At 51.0% G+C, this 21046-nt stretch overlaps 6 protein-coding genes across 6 annotated transcripts; 3 read left to right on the plus strand and 3 right to left on the minus strand.

The window, feature by feature from the left end:
- Positions 1–706: 706 nt before the first annotated feature.
- Positions 707–2376, minus strand: SODALDRAFT_301018 (Poly(A)+ RNA export protein). Its single transcript, XM_028608893.1, has 3 exons — positions 1931–2376; positions 1416–1867; positions 707–1325 (listed from the first exon to the last, which is right to left on the minus strand). The coding sequence occupies exons 1-3, from the start codon at positions 2195–2197 to the stop codon at positions 968–970; spliced, it is 1077 nt and encodes a 358-aa protein (XP_028463292.1). The 5' UTR covers positions 2198–2376; the 3' UTR covers positions 707–967.
- Positions 2377–3896: 1520 nt separating this feature from the next.
- SODALDRAFT_283601 (hypothetical protein) lies at positions 3897–4949 on the minus strand (the record flags this gene model as incomplete). The annotated part of the gene is made up of 2 exons (XM_028608418.1): positions 3897–4617; positions 4786–4949. The coding sequence occupies 2 exons, from the start codon at positions 4947–4949 to the stop codon at positions 3897–3899; spliced, it is 885 nt and encodes a 294-aa protein (XP_028463293.1).
- Positions 4950–6831: 1882 nt separating this feature from the next.
- SODALDRAFT_320809 (cytidylyltransferase) lies at positions 6832–8473 on the plus strand (the record flags this gene model as incomplete). Its single annotated transcript, XM_028609564.1, has 4 exons — positions 6832–6931; positions 7023–7140; positions 7268–8039; positions 8117–8473. The coding sequence occupies 4 exons, from the start codon at positions 6832–6834 to the stop codon at positions 8471–8473; spliced, it is 1347 nt and encodes a 448-aa protein (XP_028463294.1).
- A 1377-nt stretch (positions 8474–9850) lies between these two features.
- On the plus strand, positions 9851–11919 carry SODALDRAFT_328855 (branched-chain-amino-acid aminotransferase). The gene is made up of 2 exons (XM_028610783.1): positions 9851–11265; positions 11380–11919. The coding sequence occupies exons 1-2, from the start codon at positions 10156–10158 to the stop codon at positions 11554–11556; spliced, it is 1287 nt and encodes a 428-aa protein (XP_028463295.1). The 5' UTR covers positions 9851–10155; the 3' UTR covers positions 11557–11919.
- Positions 11920–11985: 66 nt separating this feature from the next.
- On the minus strand, positions 11986–13696 carry SODALDRAFT_67940 (hypothetical protein). The gene is made up of 4 exons (XM_028615578.1): positions 13552–13696; positions 12782–13422; positions 12263–12717; positions 11986–12198 (listed from the first exon to the last, which is right to left on the minus strand). Exons 1-4 carry the CDS (start codon positions 13587–13589, stop codon positions 12145–12147), a joined length of 1188 nt encoding a protein of 395 aa, XP_028463296.1. The 5' UTR covers positions 13590–13696; the 3' UTR covers positions 11986–12144.
- Positions 13697–15071: 1375 nt separating this feature from the next.
- Positions 15072–16052, plus strand: SODALDRAFT_257222 (hypothetical protein; the record flags this gene model as incomplete). The annotated part of the gene is made up of 2 exons (XM_028607443.1): positions 15072–15281; positions 15348–16052. Coding segments are annotated over 2 exons (915 nt in total), but the record flags the coding sequence as incomplete, so codon positions are not given.
- Between the last annotated feature and the right edge of the window lie 4994 nt (positions 16053–21046).

Consider the following 21046-nt stretch of genomic DNA (forward strand, 5'->3'; position numbering starts at 1 on the left):
TCCTCCCAGGGTGACGGCAACATGAATACATCCCACATTAACACATGTCCTAGGCTGGTCGATGTAGCTTTGAGGGCAATGGGTGTAGGGGGGACATGGTCTAGTCCTGTGCTTTCCGTGATCTTTGCAGATCGTCTGTAGACAGTGTCTCGTCTCGTGTGGAAGCAATACAGAAATGTGTTGGTTTTTAATTTCAGAGTCTCTATGCATCCGTTGTTGGACATTTCCCTCTCGCTTGGGTCCGACAAATTATACTGGATATGCATGACAGTCTGTGAGCGCTGGAACCAGCACAGGGAAACTCCTGTACCCGAATATTTGCGTGCTCCGCGCTCTTTGGTGGGAAGAAGGGCGTGATCGTCTCGGTTGCCCGCTGGCTCGACGCGCAGGTTTGCGGCCTTGGAAAGGTCTCAAATCAGGATCATGTCCCTTATTCAAATTGGAGCCCGCCCACCGACCCTCGTTCCCGTCGATCCAGGACACTACGGTCATCGCGATTTCGAACGCCGTCTCGGCCGAACTTCAAGGAGTCCTGTCTCGAGGGGTTTGTTCACCCGCTCTATAACTTGTGACCTCGGTGTTAAGCGGGAGAAGGACGTCGGGCTCGTAAAGCTGGTTGCGAAATGAAGAGGTGAAGATCACGATAGCCAAAATTCAGTGTATGAACTTTACAAACGGCGGTAAAACAACGCCAAACCATAAACGAAACCCGGCCAGCCAGTTTAAGATGAGTGGTATCACTTTTATCAACTCTTTTTTTGCTTCCCTTCAGAATGTCTGTCTGTCTTAAGTCCACAGCGAAGTGCGCCCGGCCTTCCTCAGCAAGTATAACAAGTTCCTTTCGCCATAGATCTTATTGACACTTTCCCCCAAATTGACATCTTCTGCCCATCCCTGCCTCATTTACCTTCCCTAGGACTTTTTCAACCCTTTCCACCTCCCACATTCCTCGCTGACTACCTTCGTCCTACCGCTTCTTTATGGTGGATCGAGGTTTGCACTCATCTTGCTGAACAGGATGGAGCATAACCTTGATAGGCAGTTGTTGTGAGTTGCTCTGGAAGCCCTTGCTCCAGTCATAGCCCACGGCATACGCAAAGATAGAACCAGTCTTGTTGAACTTGGTCGCCGTAATGCTGCAGCCTACCTGGGGGTAGCCTTTGAGGCGGTGCTTGGCATCCTTGTCCCAGAAGTGGAAGGAGCCGTCAGAACCGGCTGTGCTGAATGTACCGTGTACAGGGTGGAATGAGATGTCGTTCACGGCGTAAACACTGGTGACATTGCCCGAAGGAGGATCTCGGTGACATTTGAACGAGAAGTTCAGGCTGTTTGGATGTCATTAGTATTGGGCACGGTCTTGGGCGAAGGGCGATACACCGCTTGGCATCGCACGATCGTTGGGAGCCGAATCTTACCTGCTGTCCTTGTCCTCCACATATTGGATGGCACAGCGGCCTTCTATACTACCGATGGCGAAGCCCGAGGCGTCGGCGAAGCAGCTCACGACGCGGGTCTGCCACTTGAGCGGACTCTGCAGCGTCTTGTAAAAAGTCGTTGGGTTCTTGAGGTTGATGATGTTGATGTATCGATCTGCGGTGCCGATAACGAGCAAGTCGTTCTTCACGTCCATTGTATAAACTCGTTCCTGGCATTGCACTGTGGCGACGGCAGTAGGGGACCGCATGTCCCAGTATTTGACAGTCTTATCCCAGGACCCTGACACTACCATGGGGTTGCCACCGGCCTCGAAGAATCGAACAGTTCGGACAGGCTGATCGTGTTCGCCAATCTTGGCATCTTGTTGCGTGCCGAGATCGCAAACTTTGATGGCCTTGTCAGCGCCGGCAGAGACGACTTTGGTCCCGTCCTATATAGGCGAGGATGAAAAGAGTCAGCGTTGGCTTCGGAGGCCAGGGGCTAGCATACAAACCTTTGAGAAGTCGCACATAAAGACTGGCGCGTCGTGGCCGTAAGCATGCCGTCCCTCGCTCTGGCCATTGCTGGTGACTTCATATATCCGGACTTTTTTATCCCAGCTAGACACGGCAAGGAAATCGTTGGCTTGGTTGGTGGCTGGGGAGAAGGAGAGACCGGTGATTGTGTCCTCGGGAGGACTGGTCAGGGCAACGTCTTGTTTGAGGTCTCCGACAGTGTTGGAAGCCGTCGAGGACGACGTGGCTCCAAAGAGGCCGGACATTCTTCGCGGCGGTGACCGTAGCTATTACGACCGATCAATCGTCGAGATATTCGTTCAAGGTGAATGGTAGAGAGGTCTGATCGCGTCAGCGGCGGAGATTGTATGCAGCAAAGTAGTCGGGTGAGGTCGCTCGAGAGTCGTGAAAGGCTGTAGAGTTTGTATTAGAAAGGTCCTGTTGGTCTTCTGGTGCGAAGCTACCTTACCCAAGAGAGACCAAGCAGACAGAAACTACGTACATATGTGCGAAAAGCTTGGCAAGGCTGAGAATGTGGGTCACCACTTTCCACATCATAAAAGTTGTGTACGTTGTACTTCGCGTTGGTACTGATGAGAAGGTACCGTACCAGTGGACGGAGTACGGCCGTACTGATCATCCGCCCCGCCGAGGCGCACGGCCCACCAGTTTTCGGCCTGAAAAGAAAATTTCAAGCGACTCCCAATTCTTTCCCTTCCCTTTCTTCTTCACCCCCTCGCCCAACAAATCGCTATTCGAAGCTCACAAACAGAGATGCGTCCCTGAGGGGGCGCATCTCATGCAAGAGAAGCTTTGGGAGAAAGTCCCCGGACACCTTCTTCCTCTCTGAGGAAGAAGATTGCGGAAACGCGCCGCCATAGAAGCAAAGCGGCTGACCTCCTTCGAACACTGCCCTCGGAGCTTGTCCCCTTCCACCCCGTCTAGCCGCTACATCGGAACGTTCTACCTTGTTTCCAGACCGGCGTTGAACGAGGAACGGCCCGTCGAGACCACATGGACGAAGATATGAGTCCGAGCTCGGCGTGTCGTTCCTCCCAAGGCCCGTATGCTAGGGGCGAGGTAGGCGTCCTCGATGGCTTGATGGCCGTGGTAAGGGATGCACGCCGGGGGCGCGACGGGGTTCGGGAGGATCTTTCGTCGAGATACCATAGGTATGCGATTGCTCGTTGCTGCCAACGAGTTACTCAATGGGGCTTATTCTTGGTGCGAGGGGGCCACAACTTCAGCTCGAGTCATTTTGGGACTGGAAGGGCTAGACTGGAGGACCTTTCTCTTTTTAACACTCTGGGACTTCTCAGGTAGTCTCCCTTCATTGATGATGCCCCTTCCCAGCACCACAAATGCTTTGCTGCCACACAGTTCGATGATGATTACCAAATAGAGTCAAGCACTGATGGTGGAGTCGTCTAAGAACGGCCGCCCCTGTGACGACAGACCAATGCGTTATGGTATCTGATGAACTATGTTTTTCGCGCTTTCTTTACTCCTCTTTTTGCAATTCATTCCTATATAACTCTTTGGGTCGGGTTTTGATGCTTAATGGGGCCGTGGAGCAATGTTTGGTTCCAGGAAACCGAGTGGCAGCAGGAGCATTGGCGCCATAGACTAGCCGGATGAATCAATCCTTTATTCCTAATATTATGAAAAGCTATCGCGGCTTTTCGGTCAGTCAGTTATGGATGTTATTGTGATCTGTATTCCCGAAAAGCGAGGTCAACAAATTCAACGACGCAAATGTACCAACTCTAGTAAAACTCGTCCTCGATAAGTGTAAAGATAACCGGTCATCTCGCCCAGCCCTATTGTCCGATTTACGAAGTAAGTGCATCGACGCTTTATTCTAGTAACACCAGTCCAACCGGATTCCTTAATTTCATCCCTTGCTCGTGGTCGTAACCCAACTCCAAATAACGCAAACGCGATGATACCCAGAACAGTTATATATTACATTAAGCCGCCCAAGACTACTTTGCCAATGTTGGCTATTTCTGTTTTCATATGTGATCGACTCTGTTCTTCGAACTCCTTGATGGTGCCATGGATGATCTTGCGCATTCTTCCGTCGACCTTGGCAAAGAGTTCGGCTACCGGCGCTGTGGCTACGGCTGGCGACGGCATTAAGTTCAGGAGTTTCGTGTATGTGTCGACCAGCACGTCGCAAAGTGTCGCGAAAGTCTCGAAGTAGTCGGGCTCGAACGGCAATGCCGGCGTCAAGAGGAGAGTGTATTCTTCGCCGGGAAGCAAGTCCGATTCGCTGTGGGCGAAGTTGACAACGTTGGCGTTGGGGGTGCCCGTTGTGCGGCCGTTTAGCGCGTCGTCCATGGGGAGGCCAATGTCGTTGGCGTTGCTGTTGCTACGACGCGACTTGCCCGGGCCGCGGCGAAACATCTGGGGCAGGCGGGCGCGCGAGAGGGAACTCGAAGACGAGCCGGACTCGCCATGGAGCTGCTGGAACGCCTCGAATTCTTGAAGGAGGGTGCTTAGGCTGCGGAGAAACTCGAAGGGGCTGGTGGAATTCAAGTCGGCGACGATGGGGAGGGAGAGTCCGAGGAGAAAATAATTGGTGGCGCGGCGGGCGAGCTTGCGAGGGTCGAAATAAGGGAAGCGTTGGATATCGGATCTGTCGAAGTGGACAGTGTTGAACCAATAGACATGCGATTCATGCCTGTTGCAGGACACGGGAGGTCGTGGTCAGTCGGAGCTGTTTAGGCAAGAAAAGAAAAAAAGAAGAAGAAAAAAGGAAATAAAAGAAAGCCCCGGACGAAGGCCACGAGAGCAAAGATAAGGGAGGTTGGGGGATGAAGACGAGCGACGAGGGAGAGCAGCCACTCACACTTTGCGAAGGTATTCAATAGTAGATATTCGTTTGTTGGCAATCTCCTGGATTTGTAGATGAACCACGGCTGCCTCACTACCCATGTACGCCCCTGCACTGGCGGATGTCGAGCTCGCGAGCCTATCGCTCATGCTCTGACCGGTCTGGGTTCTAGTGAGCATCTTGCTGGAGCTGTCGGCACTGGCTGGAGGGGTTTGTACGGCATCGGGGTCCCTCGTGATCTTGGCGGCGGCAGCCAGAGCGAAATCTGGCAGGGCGGGCGGCGCTTTGCTGTCGGTGACTATGACATTGGAGCTTGCGCCGGAGCTGTTGGCGCGTCGCTTGGAGGTGGACTTCGAGGGGGAGCTGAAGGAGGTCTTGCGGCCGAAGGAAGATTTGCGATCTTTGGTCAGAAGGTTGGGTTGAGATTGTGTCTGTGGTTGAAGTTGTGGTAGTGGGGGCGGTTGTGAGGGCGGTTGTGAGACGGGGACGGAAGGGGGAGGATCGCGATCGCGATCGCCAGAGGAGGTGCCGGGGCGCGATTTCGAATTGGCGGAGGAGGACGAGGAGGACGAGAAAAAAGAGGTCGCGAAGAAGGTGGAATGAGAGGAGGTTGACGCGATGCCAGACCTCTGCATGACTCTGGATGGGGCCTGGAGTATTCGACTGCTCTGTGGTCCTCTGGACGTGGGGACCGCCCGCCAGGCTGGCAAGCGAAGGGCCTTTGCCTGTGGCTTTCTGGTGAGCTGCAGGTTCGTCCAAGCGAATTGTATCCGTAAGATTAGGACAAGCTCCGCTGAATATTTCCTGGTCCAAATAAGAACGCCGGTGATAATGATTGGAGGAGCAGGTGCTTAATTTTGCGGCGAAGGAGCACCCTAATAGAGAGCGCAATCTGCTCAATGGGCGCTCGGATGCTTGGACCGGACCCGGGAATATCCAAGTAGCTACTTCGTAGTCCGTACGACGGAGAAGGGGGACTCGCTAGTCTGATTATGGAATCTGGAAGAGATGTGATGTAGGAAGCAGAACCAAGTAGGAAAAGGGTATGGAGAAATCTGCAACGTGAGGAGAGGGGAAGGGTGAAGGAAAAGAGACTCAAAACAGTTTTGGTGCCGCCTTTCGTGGGAAATGTACGATGGGGAACGATGGAGTCGAGTCTGGCGCCGTTCCAGGGGAACGCGGACGGAGGATTAGGGGGTTCCACACCTGGTAAGACCCCCTTTTCTTTCCCCCCTCCCACCTCCCCCCAAAAAGTAAAAATTAAAAACAACTGCTTCCAGATCTAATAAACACAAGCGCCGTCAACGAGCACTGCCGAACTTATTTATACTACGAATCAAACTGCTCGGAAACCTTTACCAGAACGTACGTTGTACCCTGGCGTAGATGGCGATTCGATTCAATCATGGCTCGATTGTCGAAGCTTTCCAATGGTCTCATCTCATTAGGGGTCCCCGAAGTGACTAGCTACTCGTTGTGAGCCAATGAGAAGACGATCTTGATTGGGAACCAGGGGCTTTTCTCTGCCGGTGCTCCATTAAGCTCCAAGATAGGTAAGGTACCTAAGGTACCTTACATAACTTCGTACGAAGTACAGTAGGGCACTCATATACGATAGGTACCTTACAATACTTCCTGTGAGAAAATGAGGGGTAGTGCGAACTTTTGCAATAAGTTCCAGGAACACTCGGTTATATTCCAGTCAGTGATGGTTTCTTTGAAACAGGTAATTAACCCCAACTCACCAATCGAAATACTACGGACCTTGAGGCTGGTAAGATGGTAAGGTACCTTAGGTAGGGTATTCGCTTGTTGATGAAGGTACTTTACCTCCAAAACAAAGTCCTTACCCAACCGATGTCTTGGCACTGATTGCACCACTGGTCATCGGAGATCTCTACTCGAGAAAGTGTCGACAAGCCTGCTCCTTTCCCAAGGTAGTCGACTCGACGAGATTATTCTCACAATTATTAGCCCCCTTCTTTTCAACTTCTTTTATCCCGTCCGCGTTCCTTCAGGGTTATACTGGTGTCTTTCCGCTCGAGACTCCAACCAGATACCATGACGGACATTGACCCTAAGGCCCCGCCTGGTGACCCAGCCCCCAAACTCCTTGAGGACCGCATCTGGATTGATGGTTGTTTCGACTTTTTTCACCATGGTGCGTTCATTTATTCATGATACTAACAGGAAAACTGCCGTGCAGCTGGAAGGCAAGTGACTAGGGATATCCAACGACTGATGCACCTCAGGACATGCGGGGGCTATCGTCCAAGCCCGCCAGCTGGGCAACGAGCTCTACATTGGCGTCCACTCAGACGAAGCCATCCTCGAAAACAAGGGACCAACAGTCATGACACTTGAAGAGCGGTGCGTTACTACTATCTCTCGTTCACTACCTAAAACACGGCCGGCACTCTTAGGTCTCTCGTGTTTTTCCTTCTTTGTTTTCTTTCCCTTCTTTCCCCGCCCCCTCCCTGACGTGCCTTCTCCGCAGTCTCGCCGCCGTAGATGCGTGCCGCTGGGTCACCAAGTCCGTGGCTCGAGCCCCCTACGTCACGCAGCTGGAGTGGGTCAGCCACTACGGGTGCAAGTACGTCGTCCACGGCGACGACATCACCTCCGATAGCAGTGGGGAGGACTGTTACCGCTTTGTCAAGGCAGCAGGGCGGTTCAAAGTCGTGAAGCGGACCCCGAGTATCTCGACCACTGACCTCGTCGGTCGCATGTTGCTCTGCACCCGCACCCACTTCATCAAATCGCTGGAGAAGTGTCTCGCCGGCGAAGAGGGCGACGGGCCCGCCGCGGAGGCCCACGCCGAAGGCCGGGCCATGACGGATCGCATGCGCTTATACGCCACTGACGAGACGGGGAAGACGCCGGGCGCCGAGGTGTGGTTCTGGTCGGCCTCCAAAGAGGCCAAGACGGACGCCTCCGTAGAAGAGAAGGGCGACTTCCGCCAGTTCCTCGAGGGCGCCGGCCCGAAACCTGGCCAGCGCGTCGTCTACGTGGATGGCGGGTTTGATCTCTTCTCTAGCGGCCACATTGAATTTCTCCGTCGAGTCCTCGTTGCCGAGGAAGAGCTGGCCCGTAAAGACGGGTGGTATTCGGAACAGTCAGTCAATGAACGGATCGGTAAGGGTGGTGACTACCCTCCCGCCTACGTTGTGGCTGGTGTTCACGACGACGAGGTCATCAACCACTGGAAGGGCGTGAACTACCCTATCATGAACATCTATGAGCGGGGTTTGTGCGTATTGCAGTGCAAGGTAAGCGCGGAGGTCGACTAGCCTTGACGGACTCCTGAAACAAGGCTGACACGTGTGGTCTCGTACTCCAACTGTAGTATGTCAACGCAGTCATCTTCGGGGCTCCCTTCACACCGACCAAGGCCTACTTGACCACCATGCCATGGGGCACACCCGATGCCGTCTACCACGGCTCGACTGCTTTCATGCCTTTGACCAACGACCCGTACACGGCGGCCCGGGAGATGGGCATCATGAAGCTGGTTGGGCCGCACCATTTCTCGGACGTCAACGCGGGGACCATTGTGCAGCGGATCCTGAAGAGCCGCGACATCTACGAGGAACGACAGCGCAAAAAGGGGGTCAAGGCAGAGGCGGAGGCGGCAGCCAAGCGGCGTGAAGCTCTGGAAGAGGAGCAGCAGAAAATACTAGCTGAGAGGGCTGCCGAGGCGTGAGTGATAGGGTTTCCTTTTACGACCATATAGAGAAAGGAAGGGAAGGAGGGATTACGTGACCAAGCATGCGGGACGGTATCCCAAATCGGAGTTCTGGGGGTTCAGTACCTATGCATACAACTCAGGCGTCCCGGCGGCAAGATATCCTTGGAGATTCAACATTGGAATGGGGCTTTCAAGGCCTTCAACAGGTTTCATGTGCCCCGGGGGTCACAGGGGCTAGATGACAAGAAAAGGGGAGAGGCCTTCAAGGCTTCAGCAACGAGAGAAACTGACGTTGAACTGAATGAAATACAGCAGTATTTGGGCGGTGGATGCAACACAACATTTTGTTCTCCGCTCATGTCATCTGCATCAAATAGACCTAGGTGAAAAGAAGAAAGAAGGGATGCACCTTACCGATGCAATGCGGGTGGCTAGGCTCGGCCTGCAAATGCAATAGCTTCTCCGAATCTCGGGATGGGTCAAAGATCGACCGGCTTTTAAGAGGCAATTCGTTACACAGTAAGTGTAGTCCGGCCCGCCTGGCGGACACTTTTTATCATTCACGAGGTCATGTAGCGGGATCGGATCTCTGCTCCACATCCCCTCCGCATACGGTCGGCTATCAACGGGCAAAGATGTACAACGTACGCAACGGACAAGATTCCGTCCGGGCGGGGAACGAATGGGGCACCTACCGGCCGAAACTCGGCTTGGCGCCGCCTCGAATCTTCCACGCGAACCCCGTCCCACACCGCTCCGTTATCTACGAAATGACATCCCCCCCTCTCAACTCTTTTCGTACATCATCCCCTACTCTCTTGTCTTTCAATTCTCCCACCTTTTTTTTTTTTCCAATTCTTTAGCGAGTAGTCAATGAAATCAACCATTGACTTTCCAGTCGCTAATGTGCAAAGGCATCCCTGTGCTGTTCGGTGACCGCCGCTCGTAACAGGGATCAAAACCCACCCACATGATCTGGATTTTGCCGTGATGCGGGGGCAAGGGTGTAAATAATTGTCAAAACTACGAAGGACAAGATCGTTAGAACTTCCGAGTTGGTGATGGCAAACCGGAAACCGAACTCGTCTAGGTACCTTACAGAATTCATCCCTATTGGAAGTCCCATTGGAATTTCCCAAACAACTCAATCAACTGCATCCTACTCCACCGACTTCGGTCCATGAACCATACCTGCATCCATAATTTGCCATCCGATCTTTCAATGTTTTTTTTGGGGGGAGGGAAATTCCCTTTGTGTGCCATCTGGATATCGGACGCCCTTAGAACGACCCACTTGTCGTCAATTGGGCGCCCCGGTCACCTGCCCCTTCCTGCAAGATGCCGGCATATCCAATGACCGTCGAGTCAAGCGTCCTTCTTGGAAGGTACCTGGGTCTTGGTTATGGTCCATCTATCTCCGATTATAACCAGCCCATCCGGTACGAAGTATAAACTTTGAACGCTGCCGGTGCCACTTCCCTTTTCTTCCGACGTACTTGCTTTCTTTTAGTTTGCTGGTCCTCTTTCGCTCTTACCCTTCCCTCCCCCTTATCTTCCTTCTTCGTCTTCTTCTTCTTCTTCTCCTCCTCCTGCTCCCATCCTTTTAACACTGTCGGGCTAAGCAGCTCCTGGTGCCTTCAACGTCATACTCAACCACCCGCTCAGCCAAGATTCGCATCGTCGCCACTCGAACTACAATGGCTCCCGCTGCCGTTACCAACGGCGCCCCCCAGAGCGCTCAGGATGTCAGCTTGACCACCTCCTCTCTCGAGCAGAAGATCGAGGCCTTGCCTGTCAAGAACGGCAGCGCCAAGGGCACGGCGGTCCCTACTCAGTCACCCGAGTACCAGGAGCTCGATGCGTCCAAACTCACCTTCCACCGCACCACGTCCCCACGTCCCGTCCCCGACGAAGCCACCGCCCACGCCGGCTCCGAGACCATCTGCACCGACCACATGATCACCGCTACCTGGAAGGCCTCGACCGGCTGGTCTGCCCCCGAGCTTAAACCCTACGGCCCGCTATCCCTCATGCCCACCGCCTCTGTCCTCCACTATGCCACCGAGTGCTTCGAGGGCATGAAGGTCTACCGAGGCCACGACGGCCGCCTCCGCCTCTTCCGCCCAGATCTCAACGCCGCTCGCATGCTCATGTCCTCCCTCCGCATCTCCCTGCCCAGCTTCCCGCCCCGCGAGCTCGAACGCCTCCTGCACGCCCTCCTCGCCATCGACGGCCCTCGCTGGCTACCCCGCGACCGCCAGGGCTCCTTCCTCTACATCCGCCCCACCATGATCGGCACCCAGCCCCAGCTCGGCGTCCAGGCGCCCAGCGAGGCCATGCTCTTCATCATCTGCACCTTCATGCCCCGCATGGACGCTCCTCCCGGCGGTATGCGTCTGCACACCTCTCCCGAGGACATGGTCCGCGCTTGGGTCGGCGGCTTCGGCTACGCCAAGGTCGGTGCCAACTACGGCCCGTCCCTGGCCGCCACCGCCGAGGCCCGCAAGCGGGGATACGGCCAGGTCCTCTGGCTCTACGGTCCGGAGCAGCTCTGCACCGAAGCCGGTGCCAGTAACTTCTTCGTTCTCTGGCGCTCCAAGGAGGACCCGAACCGTGTCGAGCTCCTCACCGCCCCGCTTGATGATCGCCTCATCCTGGACGGCGTCACCCGCCGCAGCGTCCTCGGCCTGGCTCGCGAGCGTCTCGCTGGTCAGCTTGAAGTCGTCGAGCGCCGCTACTCCATCGACGAAGTCACCCAGGCACATGCTGAGGGTCGTCTTATCGAATCTTTCGCTGCCGGCACTGCTGTAAGTGAATCCCCGCAATTCTCTGCCAATTCTTCTTTTCCTTTTATCCGCTCCTTCGTCCCTCTTCCTCTCTACAGGCGCAAGGTGGGCTGTCGCTAATATGCATTGGTACAGTTCTTCGTCTGTCCCGTGTCCCACATCCACCACCGCGGCAGTGATATCCCCATCAGCATGGGCGATACCGGCAAGGGCGGCGACTTCACTCTCAAGTTGAAGGGCTGGATGCATGACATTATGTACGGCAACGAGCAGCATGAGTGGGGCGTTCTCATCGAAGAAGAGAAGCAGTAAATTGTCCAGATCTGGTGAAGTGAGGAGGTGACCTCCACCCAACTTCCTCCATCCCCCGCGAACGGAAATATAGAAAAAGGAAAGAGAGAGGGGACGAAACAAGAAGGAAGAGCAAAGAAGGAGAGGCAAGACTTCGAAATGACCGACATAGACACTGCATACAGAGGCGCGCGCGCACGAGCAAACAATCAAGAAGGGGACGAAAAAGGTAGGAACATGGCCGCGGCGTTTGAATGGGAATTTCTGCGACCAAGAGGCAGTGGTATATCATGCTGCATGAAATTTAGTAATGTCTGATGTACATAGCTTAGAGTTCAAGCTGAATTGTCTTGAAAACATCATATATTGACCTCGTATTCGATCTTTCCACATATTAAGCCCGCCAGTGCCATTATACACACACAGCCAGCAAGGTCGCCTATAAGTGGGCGTGAAACAGCTAACCATGCATAGTATCTTCCCATCCCCTGAAACCGCCGAATAAGTAAAATTAGTGACGCCAATTCCAGAATGCATTCCATAAGGTAGGAAGCCCTGCGCAAAAGGCTGTCTTGCTTGTACCTTCCCTTCGGAGGCCGGCACAACAAATCAGCTTTGAAGCCAAAGTTCTTCCAGGATCTCTCTCTTCTCCTCCTCGAGCTCCTGCGAATATAATCAGCCTGTGGAGATACAGGGCGACACTTGGTTTCTCTGGTGTTTTACGTACCTCTTCGATCTCTTCCAACTTCCTAAGCGCCTCCTTCTTTGACCTGATGGTCTCCTGTTTCAACCTTCCCATCTTCTCGTCAAAGGCCGCATCGCGCTTTGGATCCCCGGACCCCATCAGGATCTTGTTGAACGCTTCATTCTCTGCTGTCTTGGCTGCATCCAACTCTTTCAGATTCCGTTGCAGAAACTCCGCCGTCTCGGCTGCTTCCTTTCTGAGTCTCTCTGCGGCAGTTCCTACCATCTGTTTTTCTCGTGGTTCGCTGTCGGACTTTTTGTACGTGTAGCTTTCTGACAGTGGTTTGTCGAAGTTGGCGCTCAGGTTCTGCACGCTTTCCAAGACTCCCCTATCCTCCGTCACTATAGCAGACAACTTGTCGCAGAGGAGGGTATGAGCACCATCGAGCAGGTCAAAGACTTGCGAGTGCAGCTGTTCGCCTTTCTCAACATATGCAGCTGAACAAAAACATCTCTGTCAGCCACGCGCCCCCTTTCTCAGAGACATGCTCGGGAGATTTACTCTTGATTCGGGCCAGCAGCTGTGCTTCCAACTTATCTGGACGGCGAGGTTCTAACTTCTTAGAGGGTAACTCCATTGCCTCGCGGAGGCCCTTCCACGGCTGTGGGTCGCTTGCACTGCTGGCCCCTGATTCGGGGCCTAACTGACTGTTTGCTACTCGAGAAGATTCCCATGGAAAGACAGAACCAGAATGCCGGGGTAAGTGAGAGGACTGGATTGAGATCGGGTCGGCACGGTACAAGGCAGGATCTTCTCTGCGCAGAGGTTCACCAGGTGCGAAGTCGAGCGGCGACAATGCATGCAAACGCTCTCCCCGAGCCCGGGTCCGATCATGCCCAAGTGATACTGGCCGTGAATAAGGCTGGAATCGGTGTAGGTGAGGGGAAGTGTGGTCACTGGGTCGTATGTCCTTTGGCTTGACTTGATTCTGGATGTCTTTGCCAAAGAGGCGATCGCGGAACGGGGTAGCCGAAGCGGCTTCTCTCTTGGGTCTAGATGGCTGTTCGTCGTCTGTGGGCGTTTTCATGCTGACAGGTTCAAGAGGCGACTGCCCTGAACATCGTAGACGTCGAGACCGCACCAAGTACTCCCAATCCATGTCTCGAAAATATGAGTTACCGAAGACGGCAAAGGGAGTCAGTCTGATATCAGTATGGTCAAGTCAGAAAACTCGGCCTATCCAAAGTCCATGTGATTCCATGATCAAGAATGGATCACAGATATCAAAGTAGGGGACAAGAAGATACTCGATAAATAAGGTAGCTACCTACCTTAGACAGGTACCTTGGATACCAACCAAGGGTGACATGACCGGTACCTTATGGATGAATGATCACGGCCCCGAAAGGACATAGGAGGAAGGAAAAGCCAAGACGGGGCACAGGGTGGTCAGAGTTCTTCCGACTTGCCGAGGAAGGAGGAAGGAGAACACCCGTGGCAACTTCCATGGTTACCAAGGTAGCAACGTCCCAGATATGAAGGCGAGTGACGTTCATTTCATAGCTGGAAGGTAAAGCCTTCTCCTCAGCCTAGACTGCGACGTCCTGCACACAAAACTACCCTTATAGCCCCAAGCAGAGGATGAAGCGACGTACTTCGTACAATGCACACAATAAAGACGCGGATTGATGCTGTAAATGTTATGATCGAAGATGCCAGCTCAAAGCCGGAAGCGAAGGCGCTGGGAATTCGCATGGCAACATGGGAAGGAAGTCGATGGGAACATGACCCGTGCGTCACCTTGCCGCTCCCAGCATTTATTTCGTACTCCGTACGAACTATTACGAAGTTCTGAAGCGCTTCCGCTCTCAAGAGCCGTTTGTTGCCAGTTAAGAAGTCCATGCAGTAGGCGCCGCGCCATAGCTTTAGGGCTGCACGCGCGTAATGAATAAAGAAAAAAAAAAAGAACAAAAGTCGATGCAGCTGCCAGTGCCACAGTTGCCTAGTACCTCGCCGTCCATATTTGGCATTTGGCCCATAGCGCAAGCTGACGGTCTTGGCAACCCCAATCGCCGGGTTCTGTGCAACGACTTCACTTGACAGCTGAAACACAGGATCGAAGTACTTCGTACATACCTAGACCCCCGGCGTCAACTAAGCCCCTCCGAGTGTCCACGTAACTTGCCAGCGCCGTCCCGGGCGCCTGTGCTGCTCTTCGTTGGGTCTTATTTGCCATAAAAGTTCGCAAAAGATATTATATTTCAAGCAGGACATTCCCAGCATACAAAATTATTCGTCTCAGAAACCAGCGAATAGCCGACAAGTTTCTAGTCATCTTTTCCCATCCACCCCCAACAGCAACGTTTCGAGCCACCTGCTTCACGCCTGTGTCTCGCGACTTACAGATATATACCTCGCGCACCAGTCCCCCCGATCTCCTCAAAAGCCCACCAGACGTACGGATACATACCCTTCTTTACGAAGCTTCCTCGTCCCGAAGACAGTTTTAAGAGTCTATTAGGACTCTTACCCCCCCTCAGCCATGTCCGCGACTGAACATACCGGGGCAGCAACCGCGAAGCCTGCGTCGGACAAGGCCAATAATTCTTCAGCTGTCTCCGTGGAAGGGACACCCATGAACGTCACCGATTCTCCCCCACTAGCCCAAACAGCTCAATCAGAACACGACAAGGCAGACAATAACCGACACACACCGATCATTGAGACCCAACCCATCAAGGGTCTAGGTGATGATGCCAAGATCGTCGAGCTTCCTACTGCGCAATCCGACGCAACACACTCACCCAGGGCATCGACCACGCAACGTGCCGAGACTACGAGCCGTGCAACTTCGATTGAAATCGATACTTCTCGGCCCCAAGACTTTGATGGTGCCATTGGCACAACCGACAAGCTGCCCACTCAGGAGATCCTGCGCAAAGTCGACGACTATGTTGTCCTGGACCGCCATGGCAGGACACATACTTTCAAGAGTTTGTACAGCGGACGGAACGTGGCCCGTCGCATGCTCATCATCTTTGTTCGCCATTTCTTTTGTGGCGTAAGACACCAGCTCCTCCGTCCCCTCTCCAGATCACTACGATGGCCATAAGCTGACAAGTACCAGAACTGCCAAGAATACCTCCGCACGCTCTCCGAATCCATCACGACCGATGCCCTCCTTGGCCTGCCCGTCAGCACCTTCATCACTGTCATCGGGTGCGGTGACCCTGCCATGATAGCGGCATATGCCGAAGCAACAAACTGCCCCTTCCCAATCTACACCGACCCGAAACGCTACCTCTATCGCGTCCTCGGCATGACTCGAACATGGGGACTCGGCGAGAAACCAGCATATATCAAGAAAAACTTTGCCGGGCTCGTTGCATCGTCTCTACTCCAGGGACTGAAACAGCTACCCAGTGGGATGGCAACCAAGGGGGGTGACTCTAAACAGGTGGGCGGCGAGTTCCTGTTCGAGCCTACCGACGTTGCCACTCCAATCGCGACGCCTGAGCCAGACACCGTTGGCCGATCTCTCGACGAAGCCATTGCTAGGCAGCAGCAGCGCAAGTCGGCTTCCATCAATGAAGACGAAGACGAGGGTCTGTATGGCACGGAAGAGAAGCACGTTACGTGGTGTCACCGGATGAAGACCACGCGCGACCATGCCGAGATTCCGGAATTGATGGAGGTGCTGGGCTTGGATGGTAACGGCAAGCCAATACGGGATAAGAGGAGGTGGTCAAAGGCACTCAGCGAGCGGAAGGGCACAGGCTTGAGCCTAGCCAGCCAGATGAGCCGATTAAGTGACCGCGAGAGAAGCAGGGACCGGTCGGTATAGCGTGGCTGTGTTTAATCCGAGCTTGGCTTTGCAGGTATTGTTTTACCATATTTGAGTATTTGTCAGATGCCTACAGCCACCTTATCGGGGTGTGACTTGCGCCATTTCTGTAGACGGATGGGGTACTTCCGACCGATGTATCCACATCAATTTCCCCTCCTTTTACTTCATAGTTAGACATTTACGCAGAGTATCTTTTACTCTTCTTCAATACACACACATATCTTTTACGTACCTTATTTTATGTGCTAACAGTTATAAGCCCGGCGTTCTAATAAATAAAGCTATTTCGATAGATCCTGTAGCTTTAAGGCAGTCAAAATAGCCTTAAGTCTATAGCGGTTAGCTTAGTATTATTAGCTACGTCCGCCTGCTTTATTTTGACCGTTATTCCGTTATTCCCTCTTATTTAAATCGCTTAACTCGCTTAAGTCCTATATCGTTCTATCGCTCCTCGTTTAATCGGTCTATTATAGTCGGTTTCGATAGTTTATTTCCCTGTAGTCCTAGTTAGTCAGACGATGGCCTTAACTACGGCGTTGCCCACGATAGGCTATACGATCCTCACCTTACTAAAAGAATAGCGTTATTAGATCGAGGCTATTATACAGATAACCTACGCTAACTAGGTCTCTAACCTTATTAATCCAGACCTTAAGGAATCCAAACGTCCTTAAAAGCTCGAATCCTCGGAACCTCTAGAGCTAGAAGAAGGTGACGAAGATAATGCCTAGGACCGTAAGTTTAAGCTATAGAACGTAAAAGAGAATAAATATTAGTAACAGTAACGTGGTCTAGCTGCTCTTCACGACTATATCGCGAAGATAGTTAATCCTAACCTTAAAGATTAGTACGCGGGGAAGAAGGAGGTTAAAGATATCCTAATCGCCTTAAAGGACTATCTTAAACCTACTAACGCTGCCCAGAAATCCCTAGTTAAGAAGAGATAGGAAGAATATATATAAAATATACGGAGGATGTCCTATAAGCGTTAGCTTCAGGACTTTATATCGCTATACCGAGATTCGAAGACCTATAGCGTTAGATCTTCTGATACCATAGAGGATTAACTCGACGTGTTTTTCAGGGCTATCGGTACTATAGCTTTAGAGTAGTTAGAGACGTGCTTTATAGAGATTTTAAGAGAAGATAAGGAAGACTAACCTATTATCGAAGAGGTTATAAACGAATATACGGTTTAGTTACGCTATAGGCATCCCTATAGGCTTAATAAGAAGCCTATAACGTTATCGTTTTATACGGCGACGTTCCTAGGAAAGGATAAAGATAGCAGATAGCAGCCTATTAATCAGGAAGGTTAGTAGTAACAGAGAAAGGAGGATTCTTCGGTAAGGGAATTTATCTACGATTACGTTAAGATAGGAAGAGCTAAACGCCACTACTATCCGTGGAGTAGCTGCCTAAACGTTAATCCGACACGCCGCTAAAAGGGCTTTACGCCCTCGAAGGAGGTAGTGGAACGCTATAACCGTGTTATTAAGAGCTAGAGTGCTTCTAAGCAAAAGAAGTTCAGGGAGTATATTAAAAAGAATATCGATAAGGCTAAAAATAAGGTAAAAGAGTCTAAAGCTAAGTTACTAGAGAAAGATTAGTCTAAGGAAGTATTTAATTCCGTTAATAATAGGGAAGAGGATTCTGACGATGGCTCTTACGATATATATTTTACCTCTAATTTCGTGGGAAAAAAGGTAGTATCGTCGACCTCGCTATCGGTTTTCTCGCTCCTATAGACTAAATAGGTGGTTAGTAATAACATATTTAATTAGTTATTAATCGATTCGGGGTCCCTAAGGTATATAACTAATTAACACCACCTGCTCGAGGACTTCTAGCCTGCTACCACTATCGTTAGATTTTAGATAGGTGGCGGCACCTCTAATCCAGTGGAGGGGTACGGCACCCTGCGTCTTTAGGTTAAAGATATAAAAGGACGTCCTTATACTTTTATACTAAAGAATGTAGCGTTTATGGATAGATACCCTATAACGCTGCTAGTAATGCGTAGGTTATAGAAGGATTAGAACGCTGTTTTTATGACCGGCAGAGATATCTTAGTAATGGACCGATGTACCTGCCTGCCGTTAATTAACGTTAACGGCTAATATGCCCTTAAACCGACCGATAGCACGCTACAGCGCTTATAGTAGCAATAGCAGAGCTATTTCAATAGCTCAAGGGAACCAAAGCCTATAAGCGTGGCTAACGCCCGTTTATAGCACGAGAGGCTAGGGCACGCTAACCCTTAAGCACTAGTATAGCTATTAAAAGGGTGCGTAGGAGGTATCGTGGCTTTAAAAGGAAGAGCGGCACCTTTAGTGGTAGACTACGAGGCTTACGCTATTAGTAAGGTAAAAAGGATAGTATCGCGACGTCCACCTACCCATAGGCTAATAAGGCCTTTTTAGAAGATTAACGTGGATCTGTTTTCGATAGATTCTGCCGCTAATAGCGACGATACTATTACCTTATTCTACAATCCCTGCACGTATAAAAACGTGACTAGAACGATGCTAGGGTATAAATATATACTATGCTCGATAGCTAACTTCGAACTCTTCTTATAGAGGAAGTATAGGCTATTTATTAGTGTGATTAGACTCGATGGAGAGAGGGCGCTATAGAAGAAGCTAGATAACTAGTCTTTAGATCGTGGTATCCTGCTAGAAAGATCGGCTCCTTATATAGCCGTATAGAACGCTAACGCCGAACGGTATAGGGGTATTATCTTCGCTATCGCGAGGGTATTAGCAGATGCCTTAGGCTTCTAATAGGATCTATGGCCAGAGATTATTATAGTAGCCACTTACCTATATAACCGGATTCCACGCAGGGATCTAGGCTAGTAAACCTCCAAGGGAGCGTTAAACGCGTGGCTGTAAAAGGAGGGCATCGTTAGCTTTATAACCACTAATCCCTTAATTACGCACCTAAAAAAGTATAGTTATAAGGCGTACGCGTTAACTACTAACTACCTGCGAGAAAGGTATAAGAACGAAAAGCTCGCACCGAGGGTATATATCGGTTATTTAATCGGTTACGAAGGCACTAATATTTTTCGGATTTAGGTGCTAAAATTAGGGAGGATTCTGCGTATAAGGGACGTCGTGTTCGACGAGTCAGTCCTTTACAAAAACAGGGAAGAGGAGCCCAACATGCCTTTAGAGCTGTATAAAGAGCTCAATCTGCCATTAGATCAAGGGCGAATCCACGATCCTTTTAGCGTTATAATAGATATCGTCGATTTCGGTATACTTATAGTAACACAGCAGAACTCCACGATAGAGGCTTTATAAGAGGGAAGGAGGCGTTAATAACAGCCTTAATCGTTAAGATCTAGGGGGGTGGCCGGCGGTGGTGGTAAAGGATTAAAAACCACCACTAACGCAAAAACCACCGAAAACGCCTCTGAAAACTAATAGGTTACTAACTAAGAGGCATTATATGGAACGGCTGCCACGGCTACGGCAGGCACGGTTCCTACCGTTATACCTGCCGTTATTCCTGCCGTTGATTCTTCTTCTTTAACTGCTATTTTACCACCCTCTTTAAGAATAGCACTAATTTTACCCTCTTTAATAGCCTCTTCTTCCTCTTTAAGGCCTGTTTATACGCCATTTTCGCTACCTCCTAACGATCCTATAATTAAACGCAGCGATTAAGAGGAATCAGACGATACTAGCGGATCTTCCTCCACCTTAGAGGAGGCTATAGGCGAGGCCACCGACGATGCCGTCGGAATAGGATTATTGTCACCTGACTAATCCGTTATCAAAGAGGCTATAGCTATTACCGCTACTCCTTAAATAACTAATCTATAAGCAGTAACCCTATCTTCAGCAGCTAAGTCTAATCTCACTGCTACTACTACTGTTCAGGCCTAATAACTAACCTCTTATTCGCCTGCTTTAGCTTTAACGCCTACCCCTATAGGGCGGCCTGCTCGTAATCGCCGACCTCCTTCCAGATACGACGATTATATCTTCCACTTCACCTTTAAGAAGCCGAAAAAGCCGCTATTACGCCGCGAGATACCTAAGGAACTGTTAACTTAGTCTTAGATGCTAAAGAGCCTATATAAGCTGTAATAGCTCAGGGCAGCCATATAAGAGGTGGATACACTTAGGTTAATAGGCATCTTTAAAGCAGTAGAGCTACCCTAGAGAGGGCAACGTGCCTTAGACCTTAAATAGATCTTTAAGTATAAGGTTAACCCGTCGGGGTATATTAGTAAGTTTAAGGTGAGGTTATGCGTGCGAGGCGATTAATAGCCTAAAAACCACCTTAACGCCTACGCCTTTACCCTCGCAGGAAGGACCTTTAGGTTATTAATAGCTATTACTGCCTATTTTGGCCTGGAGACACGTTAGCTTAATGTCGTTAACGCCTTTACTAACGCCACCCTTAACGAAGAGATTTACGTTAAGAATTCACCCGGGTAGCCGCTGCTTGGGGCAGTAAAAGGCACGAAGAGCGACGAGGACCTTAAGGCTATTTTAAAGCTATCGCGACCACCTTCACGCGGTATATAACGCCTGCGCAGGGCGTTCTATAGTCTTCGGCGTTCCCCTAAGCTATAGCACGAATAGCTCTCTTCCGTTTTAGGCAAGTACGACCTAAAGTAACTAACCGAAGACGATTACGTCTTTAAAAGTAAGGAACTAATCGTTTTCTTCTACGTAGACGATATTATTCTAATTTATAGGAAGGAATATTAATCTGCTGCTAATTCTCTTATATAATGGATATAGCAGCACTTTTAAGTAAGGGACCTAGGCCTACTTAAGTGGTTCCTGGGGATTAGAGTGGTTCGAGATCGCTAATAATATCGGCTATAGCTTTCCCTCGAGAACTATATCACCGAAAAGATCAAGGCCTTAGGGATGGATTTCCCCGTTAGTGGGCGTAGGGTTAAAAGCCCTCTTCCTTTTCCTAACGTTTTATAACCTATAACCGAATAAGCC

The sequence above is a fragment of the Sodiomyces alkalinus genome, assembly GCF_003711515.1.
Source record: "Sodiomyces alkalinus F11 unplaced genomic scaffold SODALscaffold_11, whole genome shotgun sequence".
NCBI classification, from domain to species: Eukaryota; Fungi; Ascomycota; class Sordariomycetes; order Glomerellales; family Plectosphaerellaceae; genus Sodiomyces; species Sodiomyces alkalinus.